Source organism: Carcharodon carcharias, chromosome 13, assembly GCF_017639515.1.
Source record: "Carcharodon carcharias isolate sCarCar2 chromosome 13, sCarCar2.pri, whole genome shotgun sequence".
Taxonomy (NCBI): Eukaryota; Metazoa; Chordata; class Chondrichthyes; order Lamniformes; family Lamnidae; genus Carcharodon; species Carcharodon carcharias.
This window is the reverse complement of record NC_054479.1, coordinates 59,489,693-59,509,301: the sequence shown is the minus strand read 5'-3', so window position 1 is coordinate 59,509,301 and position 19,609 is coordinate 59,489,693. Positions and strand designations below refer to the sequence as shown.

Genomic DNA, 19,609 nt, shown 5'->3' with positions numbered 1-19,609 from the left:
AAACAACTCCAGCCTATCTAGTCTCTCTTCATAGCTGACATACTCCAGCCCAGGCAACATCCTGGTGAATCTCCTCTGCACCCTCTCTAGTGCAATCACATCCTTCCTATAGTGTGGCAACCAGAACCGCACAAAGTACTCCAGCTGTGACCTAACTAACGTTTTATACAGCTCCATCATAACCTCCCTGCTCTTGTATTCTATGCCTTGACTAATATCCCATACACCTTCCTAACCACCTTATCTACCTGGGCTGCTGCCTTCAGGCGTCTATGGACATGCACACCAAGGTCCCTCTCATCCTCTGCACTTCCTAGAGTCCTGCCATTCCATTGTGTATTCCCTTGCCGTATGCATCACCTCACACTTCTCAGGATTAAATTCCATTTGCCACTGTTCTGCCCATCTGACCAGCCTGTCTATATCGTCCTGTAGTCTAAGGCTTTCCCCCATCACTATTTACCACACCACCAATAATATGGCATGAAACACCACCAATTTTCACCTCATTATCTGAGCTGATCACCTAGTTCCACAGAAAACCCCATTTCTGTGCCAAACAAAAAAGGTCGAGGCTGATGATCCCCAGCCGGTTCTGGAGGCTCAGATACAAAGCTTTTCTCCTTTAGGCAGACGCTGGCCCTGCAGCACACCAGAACTGGTCTTAGCACAGTGGGCGTGCACTTTCTGCTTGTACCAAACCCGTTGATTTATAGTTAGTGTTAGCAGACCAGGAGCAATCAAACTTCAGCCAACAAGCACAGGATTTAAATCGCCACTCGTTTGTTAAAGGTTCAGTTTGTTTTTGAGATGTCAAAGCTGCTTCTCCTGGAGTTGAGGCTTCCAACATCAGTCAAAGCGCCCGTTACCGGCAGGTTCAGGGCTCTTCCAGATACTGAATGATCTGCTGTGGGTGTGCGGAGATTCACGTTGCTTTCTTCTCTGGTTGCTGCCATTCTGTACATGTTTTATACAGTCCCTCAAAAAAGGCATTTCTCTAGCTTAACCAAAAACTGTAAACGTGGAGGACCCGCCAATGTTGGCTTTCATTGTTTTTATGATTAAAATCTCAATGCAAATAAAACCCAACTGAATATTTATTGAGGCTGGAAATCTATTCATGAGATACTTTTATCTCACTCTGGTGATTTACAGCCCAAGAAGTTTCTATACAGAATTACAAAATTAGTGAAAATAAAGCTGAGAGGTTTTGTTTCTTTTTATTTGCAAACATACATTTTGAAGGTAAAACTGAGGACATGTTAATGGTGTATCAGTCAGGTACATGGGCAGGCCCAGGACTAGTCTAAGTGGAGACAATGGCCTTAATCATGCCTGTACCAGTGACTGACAGCTTCACAGGTACAGTCAAACACCAAGTGGATGTATTGGGGGTTACAGATCAGTAACTGGCAGTGGTAATAACTTGAGGAGAGGAATTAAGAGCATCGCACAATAACTGCACAATATTAAACAATTTCTCAGTCTCCGGGTTCTAATCTGTCAAGTTATCTGGGAATTGCACTGAAATACTGTACAGTCTATACGTGGAAAACATGCTCAATAAATGTTGTGCCATGTCTGCCCCTCATGCTTCAACTCCATTTATTTTCCAGGCCACAATGTCTTAACAGAATGTGTGGGACACACCTGGCGCTTTACACACACACAGAGGGACACCATGAAGGAGGGGCTGGATTTACACACTCATTGGGATTCTGGCATTAGGGGCTAGGTTTGTACAGTTGGAGGGTCCCGTGCAGGAGGGACAGGGTTTGTACACTCGGAGGGACCCGGTGCGGAGGGACAGGGTTTGTACACTAGGTGGGGGGGGACCTTGTGCAGGAGAGACAGGGTTTATACACTCGGAGGATCCCGTGCAGGAGGGACAGGGTTTGTACACTTGGAGGGGACCCGTGCAGGAGGGATGCATACTCCTCATGCCAGCTGCCCTTGTTTACCCATTTGTGTAACTTGTTTGACCGGAGGAGTGTAGATGAATATATCATATATATATATTATATTGCACAAATCATGTAAATTAACAAATAATTTGAAGGGAGTTGAAAGCTTGAGTTCAGTTTTGGGGCTCATTCAATAGAAGTGACTGAGATTCCTTCAGTAGAGCCTCGTCTTTAATGTTCCTCTTAACCTCTCTCGTGCAGACTCCCATACTCAGCATCCTCTTCCCAGCCCACCCCAGTGCCCCCCACCGACCCCAACCGCTTCCAAATTAACTGAGAATACAGACACTAGGGAGAGAAGGAGAGCAGAAAAAGCTATGCATATGTAAGTAAAATGCCAGGAGAAAACACAATGAAAGATCTGATGATATGCTTGACAGTAACATAAGGGTCATATGCCGCAGATGTGTTAGAATTCAGAAGCTGGTCACAACTGTACTCACGATCAGGACCGGAATGGGCAACATTGCCTTGGGCTGGGCAACAGCCAAGCTGATATTTCTAAGTTCCATTGGAACGTTCTGCTCGACATGAAGCCTTGTGTCATTCCATTCCCTTCTAAACAAAGCTGAAAGAAAGTATTCCCCACATAATGGCTTAAATAAATAATTAATACGAAAACTAAGTTAGTCATTATCTGGACTTGACATATCAGCACAGTCACTGGCAAAGGCACATAGTTACAAAGTGTAGAGAATGAGGTCAGTCATTCCAATGAGTTCATCTAACTGAGGTTTGAAATTAGCAAGAACCACATTGATGGGAGCTAGTGCTTTGAGAGAGGAGTTTGTTAATGATGAGGTCTGACTAGATAATGCAGGTTATTCGAGGGACATCAGCTAATGAAGCTCCTTCCTTTTGGATTTCTCCGCAAATCCTTTCAAAATGTTCATTGCCAAGATGCCCAGCAACTCATTCCTACTCTGACTGATCAGATTCACTAACTATTCTGTGCCAGGCTTTTGTCAGAGCAACTGAAATGGAAGCCATATCTAGATTCATAGTCAATGTGGCCAGATGTATGGATAGGCTGACTAAGAGGGCAAAGGAAGCAGTTGGATGAAGCAATCATCATTTGGGAAAACTCAGGCACCAAATGGAGTGCGTGTGACACTGTGGACCAGCGTCATACAGAATTACAACTCGACCCAAGCATACGATGGATATTGAATGTGCTTCCAATGGGCAAAGAATAGGTATATGTGCCACCAGCTAGAGTCTGCTCTAACTCAGACCGTCACAGTGATTCCCTGCTTTTTCCACCTATTCTTGTTCTGGCTCTCCCTCTCAGGGTGCACTGGAATGCATTTTCTCCAGACAGCTCTCCCAGAAGCTGACCAGACGGTTGTCCTTGTTGGAGCAGAAGTCATTGAAGTCCTTGAGCAGGCGGTCGGCAAATTTCTCATCGCCCGTGGCACTGGATCGCCAGGTTTTGGTCAGCATGGTGTTGTAGGCCCAGTTATAGCCGATTTTCTCCTCACCAAAAAGGCTCTGGGTGCTAGAGCTGGTGGAGTTCCTCCGCCGTCTCTGTTGGCCGCTGGTGAACTTGCGTTTGGAAAACGGCAACTGAAGAAATACTGTACCTGGGATAAACAAAGTAAAACACCAACTTGGAATTAACAGATTGTACGAACAGATGGATTACTGTCCACATCAAGGACAAACCACAGGTTACATCTTATACTTTTCATTCTGGTCTTGATATTATGTATGACCCAGTAAACAAAATCTTAGAGCTTCCCTTTTTAATTTGGGACATTATTAACCCCAGGCACAGCAGATGCTGCTAATGAAGGATGGCCACAACAGAGTCAATGGGAGTGAAGGTATGGGCTGGTGCTCAGGGTGGAGATCTCCCATCGGTACATGATTGGCAGGACAGTCTGCATCCCTGGGGTCTGCCCGCGTTCCTTGCACCACATGTCAACTCTCAAAGGTTTTCCATACTTCCCTGTTTTGTGCTGTAACCGTTTACACCCCAACTGAATCACAGGGCAGTCACTGCACAGGAGGAGGCTATTCAACCTGTCAAGGCTGTCCTAGCTCAGGGCAAGGCAATTTAACTGGTCCCATTCCCTTCTCTTTCTCTGGACCTACTTTTTTTTTTATACACTTCTCATTAACACCCATGCTTGCCTTGCACCATCATTGCTCTTTTCTCACAAAAATTTGGAGTAGACAATTGGCCCATTGTGCCTGCTCTGCCATCCAATTAGATCATAGCTGATTTGATTGTGCCCTTAACTCCACTTTCCTGTCTGTCCTCCATAACCCTCAACTCTCTTCTAGATCAAAAATCTATCTAACTCAGCCTTGAACATATTAAATGACCCAGCCTCCACTGCCCTCTGCGGAAGAGAATTCCACAGACTATCGACCCTTTGACAGAGGAAATTCCTCCTCACCTCAGTCTTAAACAGGAGACCCTAATTTTTAAACTATGTCCCCTAGTTCTCGACTCGCCCACAAGGGGAAACATCTTCTTAGTATCCATTCCGTCAATGCCCTCTGGATTTTCTATGTTTCAATAAGGTCACCTCTCATTTTTCTAAACTCCAACGAGTATAAGACCCAACCTGTCCAACCTTTCGGTATAACCCCTTCATCCCAGGAATCAGTCGAGAGAACCATCTCTGAAGTGCTTCTGTCACAATTATATCATTTCTTAAGGAGACCAAACAGTACACAGCACTCCAGATGTGGTCTCATCGACACCCTATATAACTATAGCAAAACTTCCCTACTTTTATATTCTATTCCCCTTGCGATAAACAACAACATTCCATGTGCCTTTCTAATCACTTGCTGTACCTGCATGCTAACTTTCTGTGATTCATGTACCAGGACACCCAGATCCCTCTGTACTGTAACCCTGTCACTGAACCTCCCATTTGCTCTTTCCCTGTCACCTTCCTCCACTATTTCTTCTAGGTCTTCACTTGCTTAAAAGCAATTCATTTACAACATCTTGTGGTTTTGGTGAAAGGACATCAACCCGAAAAGTTAACTCTTTCTCTCTCCACACACACTGTCTGATCTGAAGAGTATTTCCATCATTTTCAGATTTGCAGCGTCCACAGTATTTCATTTTTGTTCTGTAATTTTTTAATTGGCAACCTGAGATATTGAAAGCAGTTAACATTTAAGAGGATAAAGGAGCAGCTAACGAATGAGTTAACAGTCTGTATATTAACAGTGTAATTTCATTGCTTCAGCCTTTGTGTGTGTGTGTGTGTGTGTGGGTTGGGGGGGCGGGGGGGGTGGTGGTGTGGCGGTGGTGTAGGGAAATCTTGGGGTATGTCTGAATTTTTAGCATCATCACTTTCACAAGGATAATGCTATTAATCTTTCCTCCGTTATTGATCAAACTTTACCCCCAGTTGGGAGAGTCTGAGCCTTCACAGCAGCATAGTCCCCACAGGACAGTCGGGCATCTGAGAAGACGCCAGCACATTCTCTGCATGGGCAGCTGAGGACTCACACCAGCAACTCCCCCTCAGTGAAGGAGAGGCAAGCTGAGGTCTGAGACTCCACTGTATACACCCCAGTGGTTAGGTTACAGAGACAGAGAATATTCACAGGACATCGCAGCCAGGGGGCACAGAGCAAGAAACCAAGAAAAGAGCCAGAAAGGATTTTTTTTAAAAAATGTTACTTTTAAAACGTTAAAAAAATCCTTCAATTCTCCAAACGAAAAATGGAGAACAGTTAATACTAAGCTGGAAGTTGATCCAGCTCATGAAGGAGGCTTTAGGTGTCCTGTGTTACTGGCACTCTTTTGCAGTCAGTCTGAGTGTTGCATGAATATACCTGGATTCCAAGATCCAGAACTCACCTGTGACATGAATGTATTGCGGCTTATTCTCTGCAGGAAAGTTAAAGGCTGAGGCGGTGTACTTGTCTTGGACAAAACCAAACCTGCAACAGGGAGATACGCAAGTAAGATGAATGTAACCAGAAACCCTGGCCATTGGAATGTGCAGCTAAACCCCACGACTAAACTGGCTAGTCCTGAGTTCACTAATCACAGTGGGGGCGACAGCAAAGATGCTGCAACATCGTTACCCAGCGTTGTTATGAGAGGTTGGTTGGGGGGGGGGGGGGGCAGCATCAGTTTTGGAGGGTGGGTCTCATGGGAGACAAAGGAAAACTGATTTTTTTTATTTTTCCCTTTGACTGATCTCCTAGATTGCTTGCAGCATCAGTAGATTAATTCTTAGGGACTGTGGGATGATCTTGCAATGTTGGCAACCTGACTCCCAAGGGTTATGGACTCGAAATGTTACCACTGTTTCTCTCTCCACAGATGCTGCCAGACCTGCTGAGTTTTTCCAGCTCGTCTTGTTTTTATTACATTATCTAGAGTTCACCAATTCAGGTATTGCAGCAGCTTATCCTCAATAGCTCGACTTTATACTATCATCTTATGGCCCGGTACCGCCAGTTTGACAGTGTAGAGTGGCGCAAGCTGTTGGCACTGAGTTTAACCACAGGGTTCGTATTCCTCTCCGGTCAGGGGTAGCATGACCCTACACACCATGCTTACCCACCTGCACCGAGTATAGCTCACAGGTGTCCGAATGCCAGTCCCTGCCCTGACCCCTCTCTATCTCTGTAACTTCATCCAGACGGTCAACATCTCTGCATTCCTTCAATTCTGGCTTCTTGAGGTTCCCTAATTTCTTTGCGCCAGCACTAGTGGCCATGCCTCCAGCTGCCTAAGCTCTGATTGCCGCAGTGTCCTCTAATAGGCCTTTCTTTATTCTTTAGGTAAAACCTAACTTAGTGACTAAGCTTTTGATCACCTGCCTCAATAGCTCCTTATGGTGCCTCAGGGTCAAATGCTGTTTGCTAATCACCCCTGTGAAGCAGCTTGGAATGCTTTACTATATTAAAGATGCTATATAAATGCACCCTGTTAAATGGAATAAACAGGATAATGGGTTGCTGTTAACATTGAAAATCAAGTTTAAGGACTTGGCTTTTCACCAGATTCAATCTTGCAGCAGCCATTGTGAAGGTAGGTTGGTGAGAATAGACTGTCTCACGCTACTTCCGATCGAGCCAAGATCACAACACTGCTACTGTGCTTCAATTCTAGATGCAAATCCCAGCATCTCCCGCCCTTAAGGCCCTCAGTGATATAATTGCTTCAAACGCCAGCTTTACCTCACTTAATAGATACTTTGAAAGACAGTGGGCGGATTTTCCTGCCTGCGGAGTAAGTGCGGTGGACGGTGGGAATAGCGGCTCTTTCTCCGTCGGTCACAATGCCACATTTTCACACCCGATTGTCCGCCTCTCACCTCGTTAAACATGCTGTTTCGCCGGCGGGCGGCCTGTGATTTGCCTGCTCTGCCATGACCTCAGCAGATCCTTGCTCCAGGCACCATATTTAAACTACACCCACACACAGATCTTTTAATGTCTACAGCCCAGGACTGCTCCAGGCGAGAGATGGCCCCCAATAGTAGGAGGAGTGCAGCTCCCAAGTTTAGTGACACTTTGCTGGGTCACCTTCTGGATGCTGCTGAGGCCACCATGGCCTCTGCCACCCTCAGGATGGCTGGCGGAGGTCCAACAATGTCACCAGCCCGGTTTGGCGTTGAGTGCCAACTCAGCCCACAGGGGAACAGCAATACAGTGATTTCATCTGCACAGCCAGGGTAAGTCAACCTTCTCATCCCTCTTGGCTCACACTGTCACAAGCCCCTCACATACTCGTAGGATGACAGTCCACAGGCATCTCACACATGACCAGCATAAGAAACATCACCACTCACCCTCTCACACACACCCTGACATCTCCATCGGGGCTTACATCCTGTGCAGTTCACATCCTCATCCCATGCAAAGCAGGCATCCTTATCATCTGCCTTGACATGCTTCCTGCTCTCTCTGGCTGTCTTCATGCAGGCCAAGCTCGCCCACAATAACAGGGAGAGGTCCCAGGCTGGTGACGATACCAGAGATCAGGGCCCTTGCCCAGTATGAGGAGTGTGCAGTACACGTAGCCGGAGAGGTCCAGGGCCGTGCCTGCAGCGATGGTGAGGTCGATGGCATGTGCCCAAGTGAGGACCTTGCACCAGCTACTCCTTCAGACAGCGAGACTGTGAGTGCAATGTTATGTCTTGGAATCTGTTGCCTTGCACTAATTATCTCTACTGTCTTCCATAGGCAGCACAGCCATACACCCCAGGGACACCGGGAGCCAGTCCCTCATCTCCAGCCTTGAGGACACCTCAGATGAGGATTTAGAGGACCCACTTGTGGAAGACCCGTCACAGCGCTCACCCGCACCCTCCACCAGCACAGACACACACCAAGGTGGGACCTGGATCTAGAGCAGGCTCAAGGTCACAATCTGGTGAGCATAGCAGAGATTCTGGCCTACAGCAGGTGGAGGCAGGCCAATCCAAAGTCACTGACACTCGGAGGACTTCTGGAGGCCAGGATTCTGCAGGGTCCCAGGCATATGACGCACCTGTTGCCATGGTCTTATTGCAGATGTTGAAGCAGCAGCAACAGAGACGGGAATAACAGGCAGGGTTGTCAGCTGCATTCCACAGATTGCAATGTACGATGGAGGAGTTTGTCCGCATTCAGTCTGAGGTGATAGTGCTGGCATGCCAACGCACCAAGGTCAACGCTGGTAGGGTAGCAGCCAGCATGGAGACCTTGGTCCAGGACATAGCACCTGTGCTGCTGCGGGAGTTGCATTCCATCATTGTAGGCATTAGTGGCATCCAGCAGTGGCTACGCTAGAGGCGACAAGGGCACCTCAATTTCACTCCAGCTGCCCAGTCCCCTCAAGGAGTCAGCCAGGGGCCCTCCGGCACCCATAGGGTCGAGGATAAGCAGCTGGACACCCTGGGGCCATACACCCAGGTGACTCTGAGAGTGTCCAGCCAATCCCAATCCCCTCTGCCTGTGATCCCATCACCTCCAGCTCCACAAGCCGAGGAGGGTGCACCTGCCCTCCAAGTCTCGGCCCTCCACAGGGCGACTGCCAAAGTCATCACAGACAATAGGGCTAACAGTCAGCTAGCTGACTGCCTCCACCTCCGCTGTGGATGTCGGGGATGCACCAAGATGTAGCGGTTGGGTTAGGAAGATCAAGAAACATTAGAAGCATAATGGTGGCACTGGTATTCACCGCATGTATATACTTCTCCCCACTGTAAGCAGAAAGGTATCCATTTCACATCTCCTCTTGTGTATGCTGTATGCTGAGGTGTGTTGTTCTAGATCATGTTCCCTCCCCCCACTTACTGCAGACTTTGCATCATGTGCCTCTGGTCGATGTGTGCAGCTCTCATCACTGTGCATATCCCTTCTTAGTTTATTACCAACATCAGTGATACCTCAGCCTCAATGTAAAGTGTGCTTGTGCTAAGGCATCTCATCGATATGCACTGCAGGTTCAAGTAATGTTCATTCTTGGCTGTGTAAGGCGGAGGCTCATGTAATCCCCGACTTGTCTGCACTGTGGAAAGGTGAAGGTGTAATGTAGAGGGAGAGATGTAGATGCACATGGCAAAGAGTAATGTTTCCTTGAACTACATGCTCTCTGTCATCCATGAGGGTTTGCAATCTATAAGCCTACACTCCGAGGCTGTGTGCTCCTGCCAGCCTTGCGCATTGTTGACTCTCCAAGTGTACATCTGCTAAGCTGACCAATAAGCGCGTACACCTTCCCACCGCAATGTGCCAGTGCTCTGTCCCTCACCGGCACAATTTTGTCCTGGTGCTCAAAGCTACAGCTTTAATCGTTTTGCACCTTGGAATTGTTTGCATAGCGGCCACAAGGCTATTGTCGAAAGGAAGGGATGAAGCACTGGTCCATTCATTCTGCTTAACCTCCCCTCCCCTAAACATTCACCAAACTCAGCAATGCTACATCTATGTGGGGATGTGTTGTGGTCAGTGGAACTGTTGAGCATGGTCTTGATGCTTATATGTTGGCTTGATGGGAAAGCAATGCTAAGGGCAGTAATGGGCTGGGAGTGAGGGTGTAATGCAGCTGATGTGTGCTCATTATTGTCAATGAAGCGGAACTGTGAGGGCTCCATGGGGAGTCTGCATTTTCAGGGTCACAAGGGCCAAGGCCTTGGTGTCTAAAAGGAGGCTTTTTCATACTTGTCAGGCGAGTGTGTGAAGATGGTCATTGTGAGGTGATCCATGTCCACTGAAAGCTTAGGCTAACTGGAGCCCCACATCCCTAACTGAGAGTGGATTAAGGTAATGATGAGGGCTGAGTGCTTTGAACAAGTGTTAACACCTGTTGAACATCCTCGCCTGCCTTGGCCCAAGTCTAGCCTCACAGCATCGCCATCAAAGTGACACATAAGGCGTTTTTCCATTGCTGGAGATGGATCTCCTTGAGGTGCTTTGTCAGACTGAAGGTATACTGCCATGATTCCACTCAGGACTGCAGTGCGACTCCTGCCTCTTGCAGGCTGCCTTAGCAATGGGGAAGCTGGAGAGATGCTTAAAGAGACTGCATCTTCTGTTATGAGATGCCAGAGCGACCTCCTGCAGTTGGTACCTCAGCTCAGCAAGGAGGCTTCACCCTGAGGCTTCATCGCCCTTCAATTGAATGATGACATGGCGAGCGAATGTGTAAATACTCTATCTCAGAATGAAGAGGATGGTTGAGAAGACTCGCCATGCTGGCGGTGATGTGGGCCTATCATGGAGGGCATTGGTCCAACAGGATAAGCACTGCTACTCGTTATTATCCTCCTGGAATCTGGTGGCTATGAGCATCTCACGTGTATTCCTGCCTTGTCTGGCCTGTGTTATGGCTTCTTCCCCTGTACCCTAAGCACTTTCGTGACCTAATTACCATCATCCCTCTCAATTTCCTCCTTGTCGGAGAAGTGCAGTTCCTCCACCTCAGCATCTGGCAAGTCCTCCCCTCTCTGCAGCACCAGGTTGTGCAGGATGCAGCAAACCACAATGATCCATGAGACCCCTAGGGAGTGGACAGAAGTGCTCCTCCAGATCTGTCGAGGCATTGGAATTGCATCTTCAAGATGCCAATGGTCTGCTCTGCAGACCAGCTGCACAATGAGCGAGTGCAGTGCCTGCTGCCAGGGAGCTTTTATAGCCACAGGAGTGCAGTCAATAGCGCCCTGCACCTATGGGAATCCAGAGATCGCTGCAAAGCTCATGCTCTGGCGTCCTGGCTCTCTTGATCTCCAGCAAAGTGCACGTAACTGTGGACCTTGGCAAAGAGGGTGTCTGTCACCTCCTGTGTGCACTTGTGCGTGGAAGCTTGAGAGATCCTACAGAGGCCCCCAGTGGAGCCCTGGAAACAGCCACTCATGTAGAAGTTAAGAGCGGCGGTGACTTTCAGAGCCACTGGCAAAGGTGTCCTCCTAGTCCCTGCGGCATCAAATCCTGGAGAATGTGGCAGATGTGAGCCACCAGGTCCCTGGACATGCGGAGGCGTTGGTGACACTGCCTCTCCCTCATTTGCAGAAAAGGCATGAATCTTCTGTACACCCTCAGTCTAGAGAGGCGTTTACATGTGACGTTTCCATCAGCCTCATCCCCTGGGTCCAGAGGGGACCCTGCTGCCCCTTGCTCATCAGAGTGAAGCTCCTCCCTTGGCGAGCCTAGCGTTGCTGTAGCTCTCTCCTCCGCCCTTCCTCCTGCCTGCATGTGATGATTGAGGCAACATCACCCTCCATCTTACTGAACGTTTCCTCTCTGCAGGAACATTGAAAGAAATACATGAATGAGCATCAGCCTCAAAAGATTCTCTTTGTGTCACTGACCCGTGAGTGACTGTGGGTTCAAGGGCTTGGTTACAGTCCAGGCACCGATTAACCAATACAATCCTGACCATCGCAATGACCGCTCTCAGTGTCACAGTGTGTTTCACCTGGCCCCGCCCCACTTCAGTAGACCGAATGCCAGGAGATGGGTTTGGCCAGGCACTTGGACGTCCTTCATTTGAGACGATAAATTATTCAGTGGACTCTATGACTACATCCTTTGGAATACACACAAGGACACATGCTCTGTGAGAGTATGAGGGGAAAGTCCTCCCATCCTCCTAGATGAGATGAGGGTGATGTTGCCTCCATCATCGCATGCAGGCAGGAGGTAGGGCGGAGGAGAGAGCTATGGCAACACCAGGCTCGCCAAGGGAGGAGCTTCATCTTGATGAACAAGGGTCCCCTCCGGACCCATTAGGGCCACCTGGGAGTTCCCAACTCTGAACCTGGCAGCTGCATGGTTCCAAGAGGCTTCTCCTGTTTATCCAGGTGCCCTCGTGTTTTTTGGAGTCATTATCACACTGGGGAATGACCATGATTGGTACGATGGGTTACTGCAGGGAGATCAATGCTTGGATCACATCGGAATTAATCTCACATGAAAGCACTATTACATCGGAGGCTCCTGATTGCCTCTGTAGTTACTGAGGTGCTCCTAACCTGTCTCAGCTGTGCATTCCTCATGTGGTAATACAGATTCCAGATGGGTGTCTTTAATCGACCACCAAATGTGTGATCCACCCCTCCCAAGAGACCTGACAGCGTTTCGCTTAGTTTCACTTTTCTGCTGCTTTACGGTTTGAGGTTCCAAGATGGTGGTCCTCAAGTTTATTACCAAACCAGCCTAGACCCTTCCTGTGTTACCGTGGAAATCCTTCCCATTGTCCTAGAAGAGCATAATGTTCAGGTTTCCCTCCCTCCTGTTATTCTTAGTCCCCACCCCCGTAATCCTTGATCCCATTGTAATTGTGTTTGATATCCCTGTGTTACCCCTCAATGTCATTTGAGGTGGATGTACCCACGCCCCATGTAGACCTTACACCTCCCTATCTTGAGGTCTACTGTTCTGTTACAAATAGGGGATCCCCACCCCACTTGAGGCCATTGAATTCCCGCCCCTATACTACCTGTCCCCAATCTATAGGCTGCAGATGCCTCCCCCTGACTGTACCATCTGTGGCCACCTGCTATGCCAGAAATCCCCCTGGACCACCGTGTGAGGTGTTGACCATACCCTGCAGACACTGTGCTGGGCACGCCTGACAGTGGACTGACATGCCCTTCCCCATCCTGCACTGGGACAAGGACAGTCTTTGGGAACTCAGCAATATAAGCTGAAGTGCTTCTCCACTCTGCACTCTTCCACTCTGGTTCCGATTCGTTTATGTCCTTCTGTAGGAGACTCTTTCCAATTCTGACCCAGAGGACACTTCCCCACAACCCCCCATCCTCCCCCTCAGTCATGCTTCTGTGTGTAACCTTCCCCAGTCTTCCCCCTCCCCCCAGGCAAGCCCTGCCCTCCAGCCCCTTGCCTTTCCTCTGTCTTGTCTTCACCCCCTGCCCCTAGTCGAGCCCTTGCCCTGCAGCACATTACAACCCACCCCCACCTTCCCGCTGCTCTGGTATATAGAGTCTTGCCTCTATAACCCTGTTTGAATGGGGAATGGTGCTGCCTGCTGTGCTGGGGCGGAGTCCCAGTGCCGCGAGTGCTGTGCAATGCAGGGTGTGCGAGTGAACCTTGAAGTCATGAGTGAAGTGCAGGTTGCCAGGTACACGTTGCTGAAACGTGGTTGTGAATCGCGCCGGTGAATTAGATGCTGGCATTGCTATTTGATCCAGCGTGGGAGGGGCATGATTCCTGCGAGCTGCCTTCATAATCAGCTGCCATGGTTTTCTAATGTATTCAAATGGTGTTCCCAACATGGCGAATAGGGCGTCGCCATCAAGGGCAGCAGCAGACCATCACAGCCTGCTGGGAAACTGACTTCCTCGCTCCTGCAACATTTTCCCCTCCTGCTCGCCCATTACGCCCGCTGTGGGTGGAAGGGGGAAATCCTGACCAGGATTTCACTCGTCTGGCTGGGTGAGTCCTGCTCTGCGCCTGTGGTCCCTGCAAAACAGGGCATGAGGGAGCTGTTCACACGTTAAACATTGATCCTCCCACACAACATAATGGAACACAAACACTTCACAACTGACTTCTCAAAAGCAAAATATTTACAAGTTAGAAAGGGCACCATTGAAAAACAAGGATACGTATCCTCACCAAGCCAGTGACACCAACTTGGTCAGTGAGTAGAAGTTTAACCAGGAGAAATCAGCATTTGGCTGCACAAGAAGCGAATTGCATTTCAAATAGTAAAGCACTGAATGAAACTCCATGAGATGTGTTGATGTGATAAAGGCTTCACATAGAGAATGTCTGTAATTGTAAAAAGGCAAGTTCATGCACCATCTCGTGGTTACAGAGTGGCACTGCCTGCCTATCTTCAAGTTGAGGCTCAAACCTTATTGCCAGGGGTAGGTTATGGGGGGGTAACGGAGGAAATAATTTGCAGATGAAGAAGTGGTAAGGGAGGAAAAGAAATGAAAATATTATTAACAGAAAAAACCTGTCTAGTGTAGGTTGAGAGTTTTAACTATTGCTGTTTGTATATACGGGCAACAAAACAGGCACGCCATCAACATTTTGATCAGATTTATGCTTAAAATTTTTTTTTCCCCAATTAAAACTCTTGTATGCATAACAATGCGGCCCTACCAGGAATCCTGAAGTACTGTACCTGGCAAGAATGGCCTCCTGCAGAAGCTGCATTCGGTCCCAGTAAGTCTCAGGCTCGAACCCTAGAACAATACAAACAACAGAGCAGCGAGGTTAAACAGGTTGCATAGGGTGCTATTGTCTCATCACGACTCTGGTATAGTGAGTGAATTGGTCAAATCCAACCTGGTAGATTAGAAGGGGCAATTTTCCACTACCTCCGACGCGTCTTATTTATCCCACTATCCTCAATGTGTCCTGTCAATCTCAGTATTCCCAATATATCCTGCTGATGCCATTATTCCCACTGTATTCTGACAATGGCATATTGGTATTGTCAATGGACTAGTATTCCAGAGACCCAGGGTAACGCTCCGGGGACCCGGTGAAACTTGAATTCAATAGAAATCTGGAATTAAAAGTCAAAACCATTGCCGGTTGTTGTAAAAACCCATCTGATCCACTAATGTCCCTTTAGGGAAGGAAATCTGCCGTCCTTACCTGGTCTGGCCTACATGTGACTCCAGATCCACAGCAATGTGGTTAAATGCCCTCTGAACAAGGGCAATTAGAAATGGGCAATAAATGCTGGCCTAGCCAGTGATGCCCACATCCCATGAATGAATTTAAAAAAATATATACCATGGAAGATGATGATTTTGGGCCATATTCCTTCACCAGATATTATCCAAACAGGTTAGACTTGGAGGCAACTGTTGTTAAATAATCACACTCGCCTTGTCTGCATCAGTCACTAAGTGTGAACAGTTAGCGTTGGAAGTTCTATGGTCTTGAAAAGCAGGTTCAGATTCTTTAAAGCACTTGACCATTGCAAGCAGTGGTACAACTGGATTTGTCTGTACTCCTGCCTCATGACAGAACAGGTACCGAACAGGTGTGAGCAGCAGAAGGAAACGCAGTGAGGGTTTGCTGTCCTCCGGTACCCCTCAGTGTGCCTTGTGTCAGACAGTGTGTCTGCTCAGGGTTGTCGTCAGGAGAGCTTAACTGGCAGTAACTTGGCTGCAGAATGAGTAACTGGAGCAGGACTTGTAAAAACCTTTGTAATAAATATACACGAGGTTAAAAAAAAAGGACAGGTTTTCAGGTACATAGTCCCTATCTGCATTTACGTAGTGCCTAGCATAGAAATTTACAGCACGAGATGACAATTTGGGCCATTGTGTTGCTGCTGGAGGAAAAGAATCTACCCAGTTTAATCCAACTTTCCAGTTCTTCGCCTGTATTCTTGTAGGTTACAGCACTTCAAGTGTGTATCCAAGTATCCTTCAAATGCTACGAGGATCTCTGCCTTACGTTTCAGGCAGCAAGTTCCGGATCTCCACTCGCGTGAAAACAATTCCCCTCGAGTCCCCTGTAAACCTCCTAAATCTTATCCGAAATCTATGTTCCCTGTTAATGGATTTCTCAACCAATGGAAACAAGACCTTTCTATTATAGGGTGAACAACTGTGCCTTATTTTACAGAATTGTCCTGTTTTTGAGGCCACTGTCCTCTGTTGCATGTTGCTGGGACGCTGTCCCATAATTTGGTCTTTTGAATCTTGCGCATGCTTGGTGCCCACTTTCCTGTTTGCGCGATCTCAGCTCTGACAGCACCTCCCCCTGCCTTTCACTGCACCTCCCCCCGGCCCCCACCTCTCACTGCACCTCCCCCCGGCCCCCGCCTCTCACTGCACCTCCCCCCGGCCCCCGCCTCTCACTGCACCTCCCCCCGGCCCCCGCCTCTCACTGCACCTCCCCCCGGCCCCCGCCTCTCACTGCACCTCCCCCCGGCCCCCACCTCTCACTGCACCTCCCCCCGCTCCCCCCACCACTCTCACTGCACATCCCCCCACCACTCTCACTGCACATCCCCCCACCACTCTCACTGCACGTCCCCCCACCACTCTCACTGCACCTCCCCCCGCAGCTCTCACTGCACCTCCCCCCGCAGCTCTCTCACTCTGACAGCACCTCACATTTGACTGGGATGGGAGTAACACTCTCAAAACAGGATTGCTGATTTAAAGTTACTCCAAACTTATTCTGCTTAATGTCTAAACCAATATATTTAAAATACGCTGAAGCCTGGATTCCAATCTTAAATTCTACTTTAGTCTTATTCCTAATTATTACCTCAAATTCCACAGTATCACCCCATAAGAAATCATCAACATGTATTGTGAAGATGCCTGAAAGTTACCCTTTTTCATCCCAATAAAAGATTGTGTATCAGCTTTTAGTTGAACACAGCCTACTTTCAGCAAAACAGATCACAGAAAAAATACCACAACCTCAAGGCATCATTCAGGCCATGAACATATTTGTTTAGCTTCCATAGTTTCCTTTCTGCATTGCTTGCCTCTTTGGGCAACTTCTGAAATATTTATTTCTGAAAATTTTTAGTCTGCAGGAATGTACTTCTTACATAAACATTCGGCCCCTTGAGTCTGCTCTGCCATTCAATAAGATCATGGCTGATGTTTGTGTTTCGATTTCCACATTCCCATCTAACCCTGCTAACCTTTGATTCCCTTGCCTAACAAGAATCTGTCTATCTCTGCCTTAAAAATATTCAATGACCCTGCCTCCACCACCTTCGGAGGCACAATCTCAAAATTGCACAACCCTCTGAGAGAAAATATTTCTCCTCATCCCTGTCCTAAAAGGGTGACCCCTAGTTCTGGACTCACCCACCAGAGGAAACATCCTTTCCATGTTCACCTTGTCAAGACCATAAAGGATCTTATATACTTCAATCAAATCATCCCTCATTCTTCTAAACTCCTGTGGAAACAAGCCTAGTCTGTCTAACCTTTCCTCATAAGATAACCCACTCATTCCAAGGTTCAATCTAGTAAACCTCCTCTGAGCTGCCTCCAAGGCATTTATATCCTTCCTTAAATAAGGAGACCAGAACTGCACACAGTATTCGCGATGTGGTCTCACCAATGCCCTGTATAACTGAAGCATAACATCCTGACTTTTATGTTCAATTACTCTCGTAATAAAGGACAGCATTTCATTAGTCTTCTTAATTACTTGCTGTACCTGCAAACTAACCTTTTGTGACCCATGCACTAGAACACCTAGATTCCTCTGCACCTCGGAATTCTGCAGCCGTCGCCTGTTTAAGTAGTACTCTGCTTTTTTATTCTTCCTGCCAAAGTGAACAACTTCACATTTTCCCACATTAAACTCCATTTCCAGATTTTTGCCCACTCACTCAACCTATCTATATCTGTCTGCAGCCTCCTTATGTCCTCTTCACAACATACTTTCCTACCTATCTTTGTGTCATCTGCAAATTTAGCTACCATGCCTTCACTCCCCTCATCTAAGTCATCGATGTAAATTGTAAAAAGTTGAGGCCCCAGCGGGACTCCACTTGTCACATTCTGCCAATGAGGAAAAACTCCATTTATGCATTCTCTCTGTTTTCTGCCAGCCAGCCAATTTTTTTGTCCATGGTAATATGTTACCCTCTACGAGCTTTTATTTTCCACAACAGTCTTTGATGCGGCACCTTATCAAATGCCTTCTGGAAATCCAAGTACAGGACGTCTACAGGCTCCCCTTTATCCACAATGTCAATTAATCTACACTCCCACGAATATGCCAGCAAAACAGCTAAACAGACTTTCAGGATTATTCATGCAGTATGGGAGAGTCGAGTATCTCCCAGTCTCTCTTCAAAACCCCAAGCAATGAGCCTCACTTCGGCCTTATAACTCTCATGTACAGGACCTTTTCTGTATAATCCATCTATGCAACGAGACTGGCTGTCTCCTCTCTGCTACTTCAGAATAAACAGTAAATTCCTTCCAACTATGAAATTCCATTTCTTTTGCCTCCCTTATTTGTTTATCCTCCAGTTAATTGGCAGCCACCAAAACCTCAAGGTCATGAAGACCTCTAGTCCTATCTTGAGGCTGTTCTGTTCTGTAGCCATCCTTTCATTGGGTAATCTCTTCAAGATTCGGCCTCTACTTGCACTTTTGGGACTACCACTGTAAGGTCTCTCTCTCACACACACACACAGACACACACACACACGTGGTCAGAGATTCTTTCTCCAGCGCGTAATCGTTTTCTAAACGCAAGAGTCACTTTCAGACCCATGACTAGACTTCTCACATTCTTACCTTCCATTCTTTTACCCCATTGCGCCAGTCTACAGACCTCAATTCTTGTCCAGACATTTAACCAATATCGAAACTTGCCAGTAGCTTTTCCTGCATGTCCCATAATAGTCACATCCCTTCATTCACTGGGCCCTTCTGGAAAATATGCACTCACCTTAGGCAACTGGCCTTTGGATGTGATAACCCTGTTTTGTTCATCATGATCCCTCAGCCTAGAACCATCCGGCCCCTGTATTCTGTTCCTCAGGACTGTCATCGAAAAACACGAGTATGTCAGGTACAGGGCGTGCCTCATCACCTTCTATTAGCTACTCCTGGGAGTTTGTAATCAATCCCGATTAACCATGAGGAATGAATCTTAATAGTTTGATTACCATGTTGGATAACCACTGTCTTACCATCATACCCTATTACCTTACTAGGACTTTTCTAGCCCTTACGTCCCTCTCTTTTGTAATACACCGTACCCCAGAATAAAAGTTTACCTCAGAGAGTATTATACAATGCCTTAGAGCTCTCCAAATTTTCCCCGCGAGCCTTGATGAAAGCTCCTCCTCCCTGCATGAATAGCATCAAACATGCAGAAAGAATGTACCATTTCTAGTCCCCTTCAGGGCAGGGGAGACTATCGGACTCCTCCCAAAGACCAATTGATAGGGGCTACACCCTCTAACAACCTGAAATGAGTTCTTTACATGAACTGCTCATTCCAGTGCAGTTGTCAATTTGCAGTTTGATTAATCTGTTAAGATTTTATGCAGCATTTCATTGATCACCATGTGATTCCTTTCAGACTCTATTGCTGAAAGGACTTTCAGTGTGGTGTTCATGACCAGAATGTTCATGCTTTTCACGCATTTGTCCAAAATCGTCATTAGCAAGTTCCCTTCCATTGTCAGTCAGAAACTTAGCTGGTGCTTCAAGTCCAGTTCCTTTCCTTTAATCTACAAT

The 19,609-nt window shown here is 47.5% G+C and overlaps 1 protein-coding gene across 5 annotated transcripts in view; it reads right to left on the bottom strand.

Moving 5' to 3' along the window:
• Window positions 1-2,211: 2,211 nt before the first annotated feature.
• Window positions 2,212-19,609, bottom strand: part of depdc5 (DEP domain containing 5, GATOR1 subcomplex subunit) — a 197,980-nt gene continuing 180,582 nt past the window's right edge. For all 5 annotated transcript variants that reach the window (XM_041202862.1, XM_041202864.1, XM_041202860.1 and 2 more), the window contains exons 39-41: window positions 14,536-14,596; window positions 5,800-5,882; window positions 2,212-3,547 (exon numbers count right to left, since the gene is read on the bottom strand). In XM_041202862.1, coding sequence (XP_041058796.1) covers window positions 3,252-3,547; window positions 5,800-5,882; window positions 14,536-14,596 — 440 coding nt within the window. In that variant the 3' untranslated portion in view covers window positions 2,212-3,251. The remainder of the gene's footprint in view (window positions 3,548-5,799; window positions 5,883-14,535; window positions 14,597-19,609) is intronic.